At 36.2% G+C, this 18,395-nt stretch overlaps 1 protein-coding gene across 19 annotated transcripts in view; it reads right to left on the bottom strand.

The window, feature by feature from the left end:
* NRXN1 (neurexin 1) overlaps positions 1-18,395 on the bottom strand; it is a 675,655-nt gene that overhangs the window by 323,400 nt on the left and 333,860 nt on the right. For all 19 annotated transcript variants that reach the window (XM_088053912.1, XM_088053915.1, XM_088053923.1 and 16 more), the window contains 2 exons: positions 17,869-18,042; positions 12,135-12,254 (listed from right to left, as the gene is read on the bottom strand). In XM_088053912.1, the coding sequence (XP_087910038.1) occupies positions 12,135-12,254; positions 17,869-18,042 (294 nt within the window). The remainder of the gene's footprint in view (positions 1-12,134; positions 12,255-17,868; positions 18,043-18,395) is intronic.

Raw genomic sequence — 18,395 nt, 5'->3', positions numbered from 1 at the left:
AATAAATATACTAATAAATAGAAGTTTTGGAGCACAGATGGTAGTAGAAATAAATATTATTGTAAATCTTTTCCTTTTAAAAGCTGATTTAAAGTGAACATGAATGATGACACAATCATATTTTAAGGACAAGTGTAGGTTAAATACTTTACATATATTAAATAGCTAAGTCTTGGCAAAAAAAGAAAAAAAAAAAGAAGAAAAAAGAGGCAGCCTGGATGGTATTTTTTATTCTTCATGACCATTAGACATTTTTGTTGCTCTCTGTGGCAGAGTGATATATGAAGCCTAATTATTATTTTACGTTACTTTCTTTGAAAATTAAAACACACACACACATATATATATATGTGTATAAAATTTAAAGAATTTTATCACTACTTCTTCAACCACACTGGAGTGGATTACCATGGCTCTCCTTTGTGCCTTGGTGACACACAACCAAGATACAATTATGGGATCACTGCCAGCTTGAGGAACAGAACCACATGCTCCCACGGAATAATAAAGAATGCAAGGATTAAAAAGCAAATGAAGGTTAAATCCTAAAGGTCTTCAGGGACCTCTGGGCTGTGTGTTACTCCTTTTATCAATCTTACTTGCATAAAAAGACAAAGGCTCTTCTCAGTTAAAGAAAGTCCATCTCATGAAATGCCTGAATTTTCACACAGCTGAACATGTGCAATGTGCAACTCATATTAAACCTCACCTTTGGATTTAGAGCTTCTTCATCTTGAAGCAGGAAAAAGAAAACAGACAAATTGCTCACACTGTCAACAACTCCAGAAACTCAGCTAAGAATTTCACATTAAGAAGACATCTTAAGTCAGAAATCAGAAGAAAAATTTTAAAAATGTTGTTATTGTGCCATGGTTAAATTCTACCCCTCTCTTTTATATTAAAACAAACAAACAAATAACTATATTCTAATAGAGCGATGAAAAAAGGATTTATTCAGAATCACTTAATAATGGTATGAAGGAATAATTTTAACTATCTCTGAGTATGTTAATCTAGAAGTTTTTGTCTTCATATGAGACTACTTTTATAATTCTGTATGTGTTCATATTTTTATTCCCATAAGCATACATATTAAATTTAATTTCAGAATATTCAAATGAGGGAATAGCATTTGCCAATGTACAGGTGCTTCTCAATAGTCCATATTTCAGTTTAAATAAACCTAAATGTGAACAATGGCTTGTGTAGAGCTCCTTCCCCACAGTTTCTATTGTTCTTAAAAACTGGAAGGCTTTATGCTCTTAATGCTTAAGATTACTTAGAACTTTGCTTCAAACTACCCAGAATAGCCCAAAATTTGTCACCTAGAACTGCCAATACCTATATGCCAGGCTATGATTCCTTACAGCTTCCACATTCTTATTCCTTCTTGCTTAAGCTTTTCCAATTTTAACAGCTGTTTAACACACAACTCCACCAATATTTACACATCAATAACTTAGTAAGGCACAAGCTGAGCAATATTAACCTCTGTTCTCAGCATCCCCTCTCCATATGAATTACTTCTGGCATATCAAGCTGTGGATGTAGCTCCCCAAGATCTTGGCTTAGAACGCAGAGCTGGCCTAAGAAGTTTTTAAGCCTGAAATTTGCTCCAAACTGGTCCCCCACAGCCACCACAGCTGTGCTGGTGAGGCTGAATTACACAATGTGACTTCAAAACATCTTTGCCATCCCACGCCTACCAACACCCCCATTCTGGAAGGTATATGGGACAAACAATTTATAGAAACTGAAAAATGAAAGGAACAGAAATCCTGCTCTCAGAGAGTTTCTATGTAAGGTTACATTATAAGGGTGTTAGGGGTATTTTATGTTTCTACTTAAGATGCTGTTCCTGCTCTAAATGTAAAGGTTTTTCAGTTTTGACTTTCAAAGCAGACATTTTCCAAAGTACTTAAATTCAATATATTTTTTACAATACAACCTTAATCCTGATTTCATTCTTCCTAGAAAATTGGCCTGAGGAACAAGTTGAAGCAATTCCTTTGACAGCTTATTTATCTTCTGATCAACTAGTTAAAAAAAAAGAATTATGCAGTGCAGAAACACTCAAAAGAAATATCTTTTCTACATATCTGAAACTACAATACACTGCATTTTTGTTATAGGTTTATGAATCAGCTTTTCCCTGTTGTCTGGCATACAGTATCACACACAGGAAAAGGTTAATCTTCAGAGAAAATATCATCTCTTGGCCCTGTGCATTTGTTGGAGTCACACAAGCTTTCAGCTTTCTTTGAAGTTGCCTGTCATCCCAGTAAAGCTGCTTTAAGTAGTTCAAATTAAATATCAGTAGTATTACAGATCGGTAGCAAGTAGAGGCAAGAAAGAGAAAAGCTTTGGGGTAGAATTTCAGGGGGAAATAGAATTATGTTTTCTCTGTAACGTGTCCCTCAAATTATGATTTTTAAAACTGTTCTGGCCCCAGTTGTACAGAAATTCAATCCACTCAGTTCTGAAAGTATCTGAACTTTATCTGACATGCCACTATTGGTCCAGCAAATTTGGAAACATTTTTCATTTATTCCTGGTAGTGCTTTCAATTACAGAGATACTATCATTTTGAATATTTCCTCTTATGAAGACTTCCCCCCAGGGTTTACAAAAGGAAACCTAATAAAACGTGTCCCCATCCTTTTAGCAGGGAAAAAAAGACAAGACTGAATAAAACAGGAAAGAGTGGAGCTCAGCACTAAAGCAAAATGTAGCTGAGGAGCCACCCTAGCCACTGGAGCAGAGGAAAATTCATGGCCACAATCAACCTAAGGCCAAGCTAACATGTTTTGGTAATCCATAAGATGGAATAAAGAGGGGAAAAAAAGGAGAGTAGAAAGAATTTCAAGTAAGTTCAAAACTTCTAGGTTTAGTTTCAAGACTGGGTTTAATACCTGAAGGAGATGGAAAATTCCATGACCCTCTATACGACTTTCAACATACCACAATCAAGTCATTCAGCTGGTGATTTGAGACTCAAATTGTAACTGAGTTTCAGTTTGCTGCTAGAAAGCATCTGTCCTGTCTAAATATCAGACCATTGACCTGATTAGAAGTTTTCTTAAGATTCACACTATTTAAAAGGGAGAGAATTTTAAAACATCTAAACACTCTGTAGTGATGACTCCCTTATATGGTAAAGCAGACTCCGAGTTCGAGATGATTTGCAAATGGTATCTGTAAATATTAATGCACTTTGACATTGAATATTGCATATCATACATTTTAAGTGTCTTTTAGTGTGTGGATGTTTACAGTGAAATGATGTGCTTCTGAATATGTCTGTCTTCAATTCAAAGTGTGGCTTCATTAAGGAGAGTGATAACATAAAGCTTAGCAGCGTGATCATTCCTCGAGAACTACCACAAAATTGACATCCATCCTTAGCACAAACTTTTAATTTGGTTTGTGGGCAGCAAACAGCTTCACAAGCTTTAGCTGTTCTTCACCCTCTTTTCTACAGTTCCAGCTTACCAGTACCCAGCCTGGATACTGACTGCTTTTAGTACAGAGTGTTTTTCCCCAGGCTGGGACTTCATTTTGCAGCTGCCTTCATCAAGCAACCAGACACTAAAAACCCCGTAGGGTTCCTTCAGTCCTAGGAGCATTGCTTCCATCAGTATTTTTTCATACTCTTATTGCTGACTCTGTTACCTTCTTTCATAATATCCTAGAATACCTAATCAGAAAATGGCTATGAAGAATTCCAAACACAACGCCAGCACACAAGATTCAGAAGCCTCAGTTGAAATGAAATGTTGAAGGATCTTAAACATTGCTGGTGACATTGAGAGAATAAGCACCCTTATAAATGCATATGTCAAGAAGAAGATGGGTATTTCATTTAGATTAACTGCTGCTCAAGTGGGGTGGCAGGCCTGAAGTGGCCAAAACAGGTGCAAAGTCCATTCTGCAGCATGGGAACAAAATCTTCAAAGCTGCAAAAACGTCTATAATGCATCTTTGTCTGTGCCTTTAATTTGGACTCAAACAGCTCAATTTACCTAGATCACATTCAGGGCATTTTCTTTATTCTGGTTTTAATAGAAAGGTTTTCTTTCCCTTAATCTTCTGCAGGATTTGGCAAAAATGAACACACAGAAGACTGTTAAGAGACTGACAAAATCTCATTTCTCAATGAGCATGGGAATGCCTCATATGTGTGGAGTTACTTTGAATCTAACCCACCTATGTAGCTGTCAAGCCAGAGCACATGCTGAGGAAGAACAGGTTGCCTTAGCAACCCCAGTCCTGTTGAAGAGACTTCAGAAAAACGGAATAATTTTATCTTTCTGAAGCACCATTGCACCATAATGCTTAAATACCTTACACATTAAATAGACATACATTACCAAACTCTCCATACACACTTTGAGCTTTTTTCATGCTATGGGTTATAGAAGACTGGTTGGGAGAGGCTTTCGTCTTTCTTACCATCTGAGATCCTTGAAGCTGTCATCTACTAAAAAAGGTAGCACTTATTCATTGCCTTTTTGGGGGGGGTTTGTTGGAGATGAACAACTGACATCAATACAGAGTTAAAACTTCTCTTCCAGCTGTGCCATGGAATTAATCTAGCTCAGAAAACAACCAGGCACATAAAATTGATTTTACTATATGATATTGTTGGGATGTTCAGAGAAATCCAGGAGAAGGAATAATGACTGCACTTGACCAGTATGCTTATTATTGTGAATAGCTTTTGGCTACACAAATTTCAGGTCTGAACTGTACATAATATGCCATTAAATTGTAATAATTGAAAGTTCTAGAGAAAGGAATCTCATGATACCCAACAGAACAATTTTAGTTCCTTGAGAATATATTTAATTAACCCTTAATCATTTTCACCTTTATGACACTGGAAACACTTCTAGGATTTGATTTACAAAATTATGATGCCATTAATAAGAGAAAGATATTATTGACATACCAAAATCCAATTTAATTACTCCCTTGATTCCTCCAGAGGCGGAGAGAAGCTTGCAATTTTCTGACACTATGTTCCATTTTTAATATTGTGAAATAAAAAAAATCTCTGAGTAGGCCAGAAATTTTGCATAATTGCTTCTATCTGAGTTACAAGAACAACTATACCAATGTATTTTGGCTACCTTGAAAGTTCTTTTTTGGTTTTTTTCTGTATCAAGTATCCCACTTAATACCTTACTTGCTACTCTTTGCTAGAAATAATTCTGCATAAAAGAGCTTTTACAGTGACTGCCGAACAACTTGCTATTATTTTTGTTTTTTAAAGGTATAGCTTGCAATGTATTTAAGAAAATGGAAATTCCTGAACTATTTTATGAATGGATAGCTCATCTGACTACTTCAGAATTTACATGTAAATAATAAAAAAAAATCTTAAGCTTGTTTTCAAACTGTCAAGAAAACCATGCCTGTCCACTTACATAATTAATAGACTGATATATCTTAGCAAAAAGCTAAAATTTACATACTTCCAAATTTACATACTGCAAGACCCACATAAAAGTGTGGAGCAAAAAAACCTAACAGAGTTGGGACAATAAAGGCCTGAAAAAATGTTGTTATCTATGCATCAAGCTCTCTAGTTCTTCCTGAAGCACCATGTGCTGCCATATTATATCACAGGGGCCTAAAAATTCAAGGTGAAATCTATCTTGATTAGGTTTCTAATAAAAACAACAAAAAAGAAATAATCTTGGTTGACAGCCACAGGCAACATTTTCCTTGCACTTTTTACAGCTTTTCTAATTCTCCTAAACACCTCAATTTCTCTGCATGTTCAAGATGTGTGTAAAGTCCTACTTCCTTTGAGTTTTATACAAACTAGGCCACTGATATTTGTCATCACAAATTCCAGGTGTTAATTGTAGTGAGATATCAGAAAAGATAAGCTGAGCAAATTGAAATTTCTTCAATTAGTTCATTCCACCATCTTGCCCTGCACTGTAATTTTGTGTACAGCTATCTTTATTTCTCATGTGTAAAGTGAGTCTCAGTGGCAAAATAATCATATGAAGTATTTGGACTGGTATGTTACCAGGGACAAATCTTTTTCATTCTCAGCTACTGGAGATGAAAATCAAATGTGTTTTAAAGTACACTTGAGGAATTTCCTATCCCTTTTCTTAATAGCAGGTAACTTGTTTATTGGTGGCTAGCAATTACAAAGCTAGGAATACGTAATATTATTTTGGAAAATACTACTGAGAGTGGATATTATGGTTAGTTCAGATTTTGGCCACTGGATTAATTAAGTGTCTACATTTTCTATATAACCTGCTCAGAAAAGTAGCACTAAGATGGATCTTACATTCCCGGTGTCACAAGGTCCAGAAGACGCACTATCAATAAAGTTATATCAATTAATATGTGTGAAGGAAATCTATGTAGCAAAATTATTTAAATCCATCCTTGGTGTCATAGTGGACTGATAATACAAAGTGAGTATCACCCTGGTTTGTAATCCAGAAGGAAGGCAAATGACTACCAAATTCTCAACACTGTACAAGAGTTCAGAAGACTGTAAAAATTCAGAGGCAAATACAAGAGAAAATAATAAATACTCCCATTTTTTATATGCTATAGTGTGTGATTTTTTTCAAATATATATACACAGATTGAAAACATTAAACAGTGCAAACCTCAGGATAGCCACATCTACACTTGTGAGTGATACTGAATCACCTGCCTTGCATCTGGGCTATTACATACTCACTAATTACATGTTCCCAAAGTATAAGACCCCTATCTCATTTAGTGTGAGAAGGTGCTTGTTTTGATCCGAGCTCTGCAGTGAAGGTGGCTGGAATTCATAAAGCCACTCATTTAATGCTGAATGCTGACCCAATATTTCGAAGTTTTGTGCTTCAAATTGTACTTCAGTATTACATAATACACTCTCCAAACACTACAGTGAAGAGAGAATTCGCTTCCTTCTCAAATTTTTATCATGTCAAATACTCTAATATTGAAATCTCTTATAAATTTTAACTAATGAATTTTTACAGTGTCTTGTTTCTAATATCCTCAGAAGCAGTCAGAAATATCCACCATTCAATGTGTTCAATATGAAATAATTAGAATTTTTTTTTTCAGGAAACATACATGTTTCAGCCCCCAATGCAGAAAGGGGATTACAAAAGCCAAGACACACCTGGAGTTTGGTCTTGCAAAGACAGGTGAAGTTTTAGCTGGAACATATAACTGTAATAAAAACAAATATCAAAAAAAATCAAACATGTTTTATGTGAAGCCATGTTTGTAATATGACACAACTCTCCATTTAAATTAGGGTTTTTGATTTTTTTCTTGATAAAGAATAAAAATAAGATAAAAGACACTTTTAAAAAGAGTTTTCTACTCACAGTGGCTGAGAATGTTGAATTCCTAGCCAGGAGATACTGCATGGTGAAGCACTAATCCTTCAGAACTGGATTTTAGCACAAGAGTTGACAAAGTGTTAGTTATCATGAGTACATCACCAGTGCATTATTCCTTTAAGGTAACAGACAGTGTTGAAGCTGCCCTGTAATTTGGCACAGAACACTGCTATACTAATGCAATGTGGCAATGTTATTATGTCTGCTATTTTCCATGTCATAATAGCAGTATTTGTTTCCACAAATGTGCCATTACATTCACTAATACGGCTATACTTAAAGACTGGCAGAGTAAAAACCAATGCAAACTCATAGAAAGCAGATAATCTCTTATAGATTTGTTTTGCTGTGCCAGAGCAATTTTCAACACTATTATTATACCAAAAAAAAAAAAAAAAAATATATGAATTAGATTAATTATTTGGGAGAATACCTTTCACTACATAACCTGCTGTTAGATATGGTTGCTATGTTCATGATTTTCTCATATTTTCTCAGAGGACATGCATCCATTTGTAAGAACAGCCATTAACTGTCCTTTTAGTACAGTCTCTTCATGATACCATCTGTAGGAAAAACCACTGCTGCAAGTTTTACACTAGTCAGTGTAACACTTCCCTCTATCGCACCTATAGAGCACTGGTGCCCCAAATCTCTAAGTGTCATATCACATCTAAACTAAAAAAATGACAAACTGGATAGCATCTTGGGGTCTAAACTTGCCCTGCCCTGTTTATCTTCCAGCAGACAGGACACTGCAGCGCACTGAAAGTTCCCACCTCTGCCACCATGAAGGCTTAGGGTCTACAGGCACTTCCTACTCACTGGACTACTGAGATTTGCAACTTCTTTAGAGGCTGTTCTTGAGTACACTTTTAAAATTATAGCCTTACACATAGCTGACCCAGTTCTTTTTCCATAGGGGTGCATTCCCTAAATTTCTCCTTCTTCACTAGCAGGCACATAGAGGATACTCTTGCACTAGGAAAGAAAACAATCTGCCTCACATGGTGTTTATTATAAGAGAACTTAAAAAAAGAAAAAAAAGTCTCCCTTTTCATTTCCACGTATTCACCTCTAATAATGCACTGAATGGCACAGGAGTAATAATTAGCAGTTATCACAACAAAATTAAGGAAATATCTTTCACAGAGTATTAATGGAATGTATTATAACACTTTCCAAGAAACCATTTCTTTCATTATTTCCTCCACACTTTCTGTTTTGGAAGTTTAAGACAAGAATGATACAAGTGCAACATTTGCACTGTAAAGCCCAGGAATGATGTGTGTCAGATCTTTGTGCTCTGGGGTTACTATGGGAAACGCACTGAAAGTATCAGCTCAAATGCAGCAAGGTAATTTGTGCACATTTATGCAAATTGCAGATGATACGAAGCTGGGAGGAGTGGTTGATCGACCAGATGCGTGTGCTGGTGTTCAGAGTGATACTGACAAACTGGAGAAGTGCACTGACAAGAACCTCCTAAAAAAGTGCCAAACCCTGTACCTGGAGAGGAATAAACCCTCCCATCAGGACAAGCTGGGGCCTGACCAGCTGGAAAGGAGCTTGGCAGAGAGGGATCTGGGCATCCTGATAGTCAACAAGTTGCACGTGGGTCAGCAATGTGCTCTTGTGGCAAAAACTGGTTGTTGGTGGTAAAATGTTGCAGAAAGGTTGAGAGATGTGACCCTTCCACACTACTCAGCACTCCTGAGAAGCATCTAGAACACTGCCCCCACGTGCTGGGCCCCCCAGTGCAAGAACAACATGAGAACACAGGAATAAATGCAGCAAAGGGCCACAGAGGCCATCAAGGGCTCTCTCCTATAAAGAGAGGGTGCTCAGCCAGGAGAAGAGAAGGCTCAGTGGGGATCCACCAATGTTTTGAAATTCCCAATGTATATGAGGTAAAGAAGACAGATTTTTCTTGGTGGTGGCCAGTGACAGAACAAGAGTCAATAGGCACAAACAGAAATATATGAAGTACCATTTAAACTTTAGGAAAATATTTGTACTGTGAGGGTGAATGAGCACTGTGACAAGTTTCCCAGCGTGGCTATGGAGCCTTCATCTTTGGAGAGGATGACCCAGACAACCTGTGCAATCTGACTCTGCTCTGAACAGAGGGGTTGGACAGGTCACCTCTTACCTGGGCACCTTTATCACTGAAATTTCTGCTTAGATATGTCCTCTAAGTACTTGTGGAACAAAACAGAGGTGATGTGTGATGGGTAGAATCCCAGCTGAGAGTGAAACACCCACCCATCTGAGCACCCATTCCCTCTTTTCTGACTGTTTTGTTCCCTCCTCCTTCATCTGTCCAGCATTTTGGCAAGAATGGCACACTTTCTAAGAGTGTTTTCACAGAGATACCATCACCTTGGTTGAGGGACTAAGTACTTCTAACTGCATGTCTTATTACCACTGACACATTCTTAAATGGTCAATTTTTGGAGTTTGAGACTAAAAAAATCTCTGTCTATGAGATTTTGACATCTTAAGTGTCCCATTTTATATAAAACAGAATATTCACATGTGAAGTGAGCCAAGGGCCTGCCTGAGTAGCAACACTGGGTTAAATTTGAGCTTCTGTCAATCAGTGTCGCTCCACGCACAATCTGCAATGGAAACATGCTCAGGAAGGTGCCTACATCCTTCCTGAAGGGGATGCATTTTCAGCAACAAGCAGGTGCTATTCCAGACCTGGAAGGTTTCCTCACATGAAGGGAATTTGTCTTATTCAGTGCTGTGAAGTTTAGTCTGTGGTGTGCAGCCTCTGCCACTTTTCAAAAGCTGTAGTAACATTTCTTCATTTCTCTTCCCATTATGCTCTTCCCAAACACAGAAGAGAGCAGGCTTGGAGCATGCAGATGACACTGACAACATCATTTTTCCTCCTTTCCAGCACATTTACCATTACAAAAATTCTCTCTTGTTAGATGGGCTTTGCAGATTTTTTTGGTATTTGAACTAGTCTAAGGAGCCGAGACAAAGCAGAAACCAAATGCATTATGTTTGCTAGACTCTGCATTCTATTACAAAACATCCATATGGAGGATAAATTTATATTTTGTGCTTCTGATAAAAAAAAAAAGGGTAAAAAAGATTCTTCTGGGAATAAAGTAAGCATTGGTAGCAACCAACTTCTGAAAGGAGTCCTTTACCATCATCAGAAATGGCATATTGTGAGATATCTCATTGTGTGCAATGTAGTCCATGATATTACTATATAAATGAGCATTCACAGGTAAGTGTCTTTCTTAAATAAGCTCATCAATTTGCCAAATTTATGCATTAGCTGTCACTTGAAGAAATAATTCATAAAATATTCCAGGTCCACACAACAATTACTACTAAAAGTTATAAACTGAGTTTCCCCTTTGTTAGATGTTGTATCTGCAACTTTCTATTCATAGGTTTTAGTTACTTCTGAAACAACTCAAAAGATCAAAAAACAAAAATAACAATGTAAAAGCAAAACAGAAACATTTTTTCTCTTGTAGTAGGTAGGGAGATGAAACTTTAAAAATGTATGTTTATCAATATGACTAATCATGTATATTGCTGGGAAGTGCAAACATAAAGTAAACCCAAACCTTTGCTCAAATCCTTGAAAGTTTAATTTCTACCACATTTCATTTCTACCATGAGAGCAACTGCAGAGAAAGAGAATCAGTGTTTTCATCCTTTCCCTAGTTTTCAAACCGTGGAACTTTCATGGGAATAAATTATTAGCTTTTGCATACGGCTAATTTCCTAGTCTTGTGATAAACACAATTTGAGTCAAAAGCTTTTCAGATTATAAATATTATGCTGGTTTTGGGTTTATCCAAGATGGCATGCCTTGCTGTAGAGTGGAGAACAGACAACCAGAACAAGACAGAAAAATCCAGAATCCAGAACTTGACTAGGCAGTTATACAACACTTTCTATCATCAGTCATTTTTTTTCAGATAAATGTATACAAATAGAAAAAAAATGCCTTGAAGAAATTCCATCTTCATATGGGTATATAAATGTGCAACATTTGGATATTACAAATGTGGTAAATTAAAACCAAAAGTCAGCAGCTTACTTTTATCATTTACCGTGGAACATTATGGCTCTTCCATTATTATTCCACCATCACTCCTGCATAATTCTATTTAGATCAATAAGGTTAGATTGGAATAAAACGACATTATGAAGCTGGTGAATCAGGACTCTTATTTTTGACACATTTCAGCTTTTCCTGGAAGACCAGATGGTTGCTGTGTGTTATTCAGATGAAATCTAAAAGAACTAAAATACTCAGCATGCTTTTATTATTGGCATGTTTAGTGTGTCACCTAAAGAAATCCACAAAGGGAGATAATAAGCCTTCTCAACTGTTTCACAGTAATTATAGCCCTTGTGATAGTGCTACATTAAGATAACAAAATGTAAAACGTGTTTTCAATCAGGAAAAAAAAAATCCATTTGTAATATTTGTGCAGGAAAGGGAATGCATCAAAAAGGTAACCATCAGTATATTAGACTTAGAATCAAGTGCAACAAGACCAAGTTCTGCTTGTGTTTGATATTGTACATTGTCCAAAATTTATAAAGCACATTCTTTGTTCTTACCGCAAGCCTTACAGATTTTCACTGGGTTTACCAGTTCAGTCAAATATCTAATATTAAAGCAACATAAAGCTTTAGGCACTTGTTTCAAATGCTGCCTTGGAGGCCTCAGGTGTTCAGAGGGACAATTTCTCATGTACTTACGGTCATTGCATAATGGTCCACTAAAGGAGGTCATGCTACAGTCACAACTGAATCCATCCCACTGCTGCAGGCACACGCCCTGGTTTGCACAGGAATCCTCTTGGCATGTTGTGCTGGGGCCTAATGAGAACACACAAAACAGGACTTGCACTTCATCTTCCAAAGAAAGGTACTTCTCAGTGGGTCACATTGAGTAGTTGGCAACATCTCAAATCAAATGAGCAAAGAGTTACCAAGTCAAACGCACATAAACTCGCTGGTTTTGGAGCAGCATGTAACATTAAAAGGGGGGGAGGGTTGCTTTAGTTGTAAGATCACTATGTCAAACACATAAGAATGCACAAAACGGAAGCAGAATTATTCCAGGTACATTGGGAACGTTAACTTCGTTATCAGGTATTTGTTAATCTCAAGTCAGACCATTAACTGGCTAAACGTTGTCTAAAAACTTCATTGTTTCTTCCTGTAAACGCATTTCAAACAGCAAAGCCAGATGCTGCAGGAATCAAAACTCTGGGATATGAAAGATTGGATAGTGAAACAGAAAAATGAAACAAGTTTTAAGAAATAATAAAATGAAGCTACGCTATTACAATTATTTTAATCCCACAAATTATTTTAAATGATTTAGGTCTGAAATTCAGAGTAGTTTGGGATTCTTTGGCTGGAATGTTGACGAGAACCGATTCACATGCTTTAGGGATCCCATGCAGGTTCCTTCTTAAAGGGGAAATGCAGAAAATCAGACTACTAATGAACAGGCATGCCAAAATGTGACATACACATGAAAAAACAAAGCTACTCTATTTCTAGAGAATCATAACTAGACTACTGAAATATAAAGAAATTTCAAAAAGGAATGATCAAAGCACTAAAGCAATCATTATACAAACATATTCAAGACTGAAAGCCTTTATGCAAGCAATGTTGGAAAATGAAAGTTCGTTTAGCCCATTGTTTTAAAGGTGTGAAAGGCAAAATCAGCAACGAAATAACACTCTACTTCTGAAATGTACAGAGCATTTATTGCAGAAATCCAACTATGCATTGGGGGTTTCAGTCTTGTTTAATACACACAGGGCTATCTACCTTGCAAATCAGCTTTCATCAATGCAACTTTGTCAGCAAAATAAAAAAAGCAAAATATAGTAAATGTTAGTAAGCAATATTGAAATGGCAGCAAACACAGAAAAAAACCATTCAGAATAAAGTGCATGCTGCTGTTAAAAAGAGAAAGAAATGCCATATAATGCAAACAAATTAATGCTAATAGCCATAAATCTTCAGGCAAGCCAAAATAAGAAAGCAGTAATTTGCCAGTATTTTACTAGAAATATAATGGTTAATTGAGCTGATGACATGTAATGGAGGAAAATTAAAAGTGTGGGTTTTTTTCTTCCTTGGATAGCTATGAATGCATTAACAAAGTAAATGCATGGCTGAGTCCTGACTAGCCCTTTGTCATGTCCACATACACTGAATTCAGGAATAATTAGCACCATCATCCTCTGTGGTCTGCCTTTTTTCTAGGCCTTTCTCTGTGACTGGTGAATGAAGGCTGAAATACAGACTGTGAACCACAGTTTACTACGAGCTCTCACACACATTTCACACTAACTCCTGACACTACAAGGAAAAATTTCGTTCTGGGATTGCAAAATTGTCCCAAATTGTTTTAGAGGAAGCACATCAACATCCATTTGAACCCCCCTCAGCCAGTCATTGATGACAGGGCAAAGCTGGTCCAAAGACTACGTAAATTAAAAATACACCCCAGAGAGAAATCCTCACAACCCTTTTTTCCGTGAGACCTTCAAATACCTCAGTGTGGGATTTTCTTTTGATTTGCTAGTATTTAAAAAAATTCTATATCAATATAATTTAAGTCAGTTCAACAGCCTCTTCCTTTAAATGAGGCACAGCTCAATCTCTGAAGCAGGGCCTGAACAGTTACCAAAGTCACTGAGAGGGAGGGCAGGGTACAGTACTTTCTTGGCAAAATTATTATTTTTTTCTATTTTCTCCTGTTGGGATAATTAGTAATAATAATAATAATAATAATAATAGTACCACCATCACCTATAGCTGACTGCAGCAGGCAGATATTAGATAGTGGTTTCCTTTTCTTTGGTGTTCTAAGCCCAGAAGTTTAAACATTTGGGCATTACATCACCCTGTCTCGAACAGAGGATTATAATGACAGAATCCCGTAGCTGACAAGACACAATTTTTCTCACCAGATTCTGCTACTCAGAAACTTTACAAAGCTGAAGTGAAAATATCTGTAGGTGTTTAAATGTTATATATTCATGGATTTATTTACACTTTAGTTATGCAATGTTGAATTTCCTCATCTTTGCAAAAGTAGAGCGAAAGTCACAAGGACTTGAAAGTACATAAACTGCAGGACCCTGTAGGCACATTAGGAAGTGCATATAAAAACACATAAGTTAGAAAAAAATACAGATACAATCTTGCTAAAAAAGTGAGGTATCTTTCTTTGTATTAAATTGATTCTTAGCACTCTTGGCTTATCTATATTAGTCATTCTAAAATTACCATCAAGACTAGTTGCATATAAGCATTTCTTTTAGCAAAAGTGGGATTATTTTTCCCCAAAGAACAGAAGACAACTGTTTAATCGTGGTAAATACTATATTTACCATAACAAGTTCATCTTTTCCTATATATACTTATATATTTTGAAGAACTAAGGTAGTTAGTAAAAAACTGTGATACACCCTTCTCTAGCACTTTTTCTTTTTTTATATTAAATTTTTTAAATATTCTAATTTATTCTGTCTTCACTGCAGACTTTTTAATTGACTGACTTTGTGATCTCCTTTACATTTGTCCTATGTGAGGGCTTGCATGCAATATATATCACAATGAGCATTATAAACTGACACATGGATGTTTCACAATATATTCTAAAAACAAATTTCTTCTTTTACCACCAAGAATCTTTGTTATGTTAATACTGTGATATTTTTCATATATTTCATATAATACACTAATTTTATATGCACATGTACACACAGTGCATTTTTCTTATAACTATATAAAAACTATGTTTGTGTCATACTTTAAGTGGAAAAATGAAATACAATTGATTTGACTAGAGGAAAACAGTGTTGACACAACCTGGCTTTAGGGTTTGTCATTAACAATTCAAAGAGCTAGTTAACGTGTTTATCTTTCTAGCCATTAGTTTCTATCTGTTCTAGTCACTGAAAATTTGTCAACAAGGTGGATTCAGCCAAGTGTAAATTATGTTTCATGTTCAATGATAGAGATATCTTTCTGCCTGTGGCTGAAACTTCAAAATGCAAACCTTCCAACTTGCCACAGCAATCCCATGCTAAAAATGTTTAATGTACTTATGACCATCAAATTATTGAGAAATATAGATATTTTAAGTACAAAATCTAACAGATAGAATTAATTAGAAGTACATTATGGCTTCAGAGTTTGACGGAAGAGAGAAAAAGAGTTTGTTTGTTTGTTTTCTTTTCCTTAATATGTACCTGAAAGTTGGGGTAAAAATTCAATTCAATAAATCTGGGAAACAATAAATCCAAGTGCCTCACTTCTCAGGACAGATTTTCCAGAGCCTGATGTCTTAACACTGGACATATATCAGCTGTCTTTGGGATTGAGAGTGGTGGTGACTAACACTTCTGAAATTACTTCTGCTGCTGTGCCCTGAGCTCTTTGGACCTGATGTCTCAGGAGATTTCCAGGGCTTACCCATCCCATTGCAGGGTGAGATTGGTGTGGAACTCTCAGCTCTGTAAGGATGGAGACAGTCCTGGCTGGACACAGCAGCAGAGGTGGGAGCAGCTTGAGGCATGCAAGGGTTCTCTGGGAGACACCGAAATTCATAAGTGACCTAAATCATCTTTTATGTGACAGAACACATTTTTGGACATCTGATTCAATGGTCTGCAAACAAGAGACTGACAAACAGGTCAGACATGAAGACTTGAAGTAAACAAGTGAGATGGAAGAGATAACTGGCAAGGTTAAGCAGAAGGGGTGGAAGGGGATATTTTGTTCCATGCTGTTAGCAATTTCCTTTTGCAGGCAGAAGACTTTTGAGGAGGCAGTTCTCTGGGAGCCAGGCAGCACATCTGGTTTGATTAGTTTGTTATGTCAGGTGATTTTGGCGTTGGAAAAAACTGTCTACCAAAAAGGACAATGGCTTTATGGCTTTTAGTAAATTGTTGGTAGCTTTATTAAATCCACAGATAGCTGAGTTGTGCCAGTGGATTAAAAGGTGAACTCACACACCAGGCCTGTGGAAATATTTCTTTGAAGTACAGAAAATTCATTTAGGAAATTACATAATTTCAAAAGAAGCTATGAAATGCATAATGGAATTAAGGCATACTTTGACTCTCTGAAGGGATGGTGCAGGGATAGAATTGCTTAAACCATTCAGAAAGCAGAATCTAATTTTCTAAACTCAGTGTCAATCTAATACATATTTTTGCACTCCTGAAAGAAATGTGCAAAATTCCCCATCTTATATTTTCCTGTAGCTTTAGTGTCTTTTTCTATGTACTAACAATAGAACTTATATTGCTAACTAAAAGTAGCAGGTAAAGAACAAAAATGTTCCACCTATCTAAATGTACTGTAGGCACAACAAAAGAGGAGGGAGACTTTATCCACCAGGAAGATTTTTCTCAAGAAACTTGAGGAACCTCCAGCTCTCCTTGGATTTTTACAATGTCAATTTGCATACTTAACAAATTTGATATCAAAATCATTAAGATTCCAACTCGAAATAGATTTTATAATGTCATTTACACATTTTTCTGTCCAGAGAAGAATGGCACTTGAGAGAAGGGAAAACACATAAAATTGAACATAAACAAAAAATCCAGAATTATGTCAATAACTTAGATATGCAGGGACAGAAAATATATTCAAATTATTCCATAAACCATAGTAAAAATAACGTGGGATCAAATGACAGTTGGAAAAATAGCTAGAGATTGACAACCCTGAATTAGAAATACACTTCTTCTAATTCTGTCCTCACTTAAATTTCATGGTATTCCAGACGAGTCAATAAAGACACAAAATTGTGAGATAAAACATATTTGTCTGTTACTGATTTCAGATAGAAAGGTTCATGTCAATACTAATCTAAGGGCTGAGCAAAAATATAGAAGATTGGTATTAAAAAGTTTCATAAATTAGCCTTGAAATAACCAGCTCAAAATGTCTGCTTTAAAATTGGAATTACTTAGCTACTGTCTCAGCATTAACTAATGCCTGAGAATTATGAAGATATAAAGAGCTTAATTGAAATAAATTGTTATTGTTGTTATCATTAATTAAAATACATCAGAAGTAAACAAAACAAATGCAAAAAAATTTTGCCACTGGAAAAGCAACCTACATTTAACATTCTGAAGTTAACTCATGTTCTCAGATCAATCTCTGTGCTTTAGGGCAGGCACATGCCTGCCTCCATAATGCTAAAAACCACAGCCTTTATGTAAGAAAGGGTCAAGCAAGATCAATTAGAAGCAGGTAAAATATAGTCTCTTGATGTATGGAGTGTAAATATCAAAAAAACCCTTACAGGATTGGCACAGCACTTTCACCATGATATATATATATATATATATATGTATATATATATATATTAAAAAAAAATAAAAAAAATAATCCAAAAAAACAAACTCCCAGCAACCAACAAAACAAGCATATTTAATACCTTCACATCCTCTTTCTATTTGTCCATTGCAGAAGAGAGCATCTGAGATGAGATCAGGGAGCCGTCCGTTCAAGTCAACTGATGCAAGGCAGCCCTGGAATCCCTCCTTTGCGTGCACCAGTTTGGGCAAGGATTTAAACATTTCTTTGGCCACTCCTCCAATATACAAATCACCTGTTGAGGAGAAAGAAATATTAGATACAAAAGAGAACCAGCAGAACCTTTGACCCACTTGATCTTCTGGCCTTTCTGTGCTGAATGACAGATATGTCCAAAAAGTATTCTTCAAAATAAATGTAGAAGAAAACAAACACTGATAACGTGTATGATACTACGGCATGGAAGGAGTGTATTTTTTCAAATGTAAATGTAGACTTCAAATTTGTGTGGCTGCTTACTTAGAAGTACTTGGGCATGCTTTCCACATGCCAGCTGACAGGAAACATGCATCTATTTTGGAGAGGAGGATCAAATCACAGAATCCCCACCTAGAAACTCACCTAGCACTAACGCAGCTGTTCATCTTT

The sequence above is a fragment of the Pseudopodoces humilis genome, chromosome 3, assembly GCF_049639895.1.
Source record: "Pseudopodoces humilis isolate 2021_Gansu_Grassland_sample_001 chromosome 3, ASM4963989v1, whole genome shotgun sequence".
Lineage (NCBI taxonomy): Eukaryota > Metazoa > Chordata > Aves > Passeriformes > Paridae > Pseudopodoces > Pseudopodoces humilis.
The sequence above is the reverse complement of the archived record's forward strand: the minus strand, read 5'-3'. Positions and strand labels throughout refer to the sequence as shown.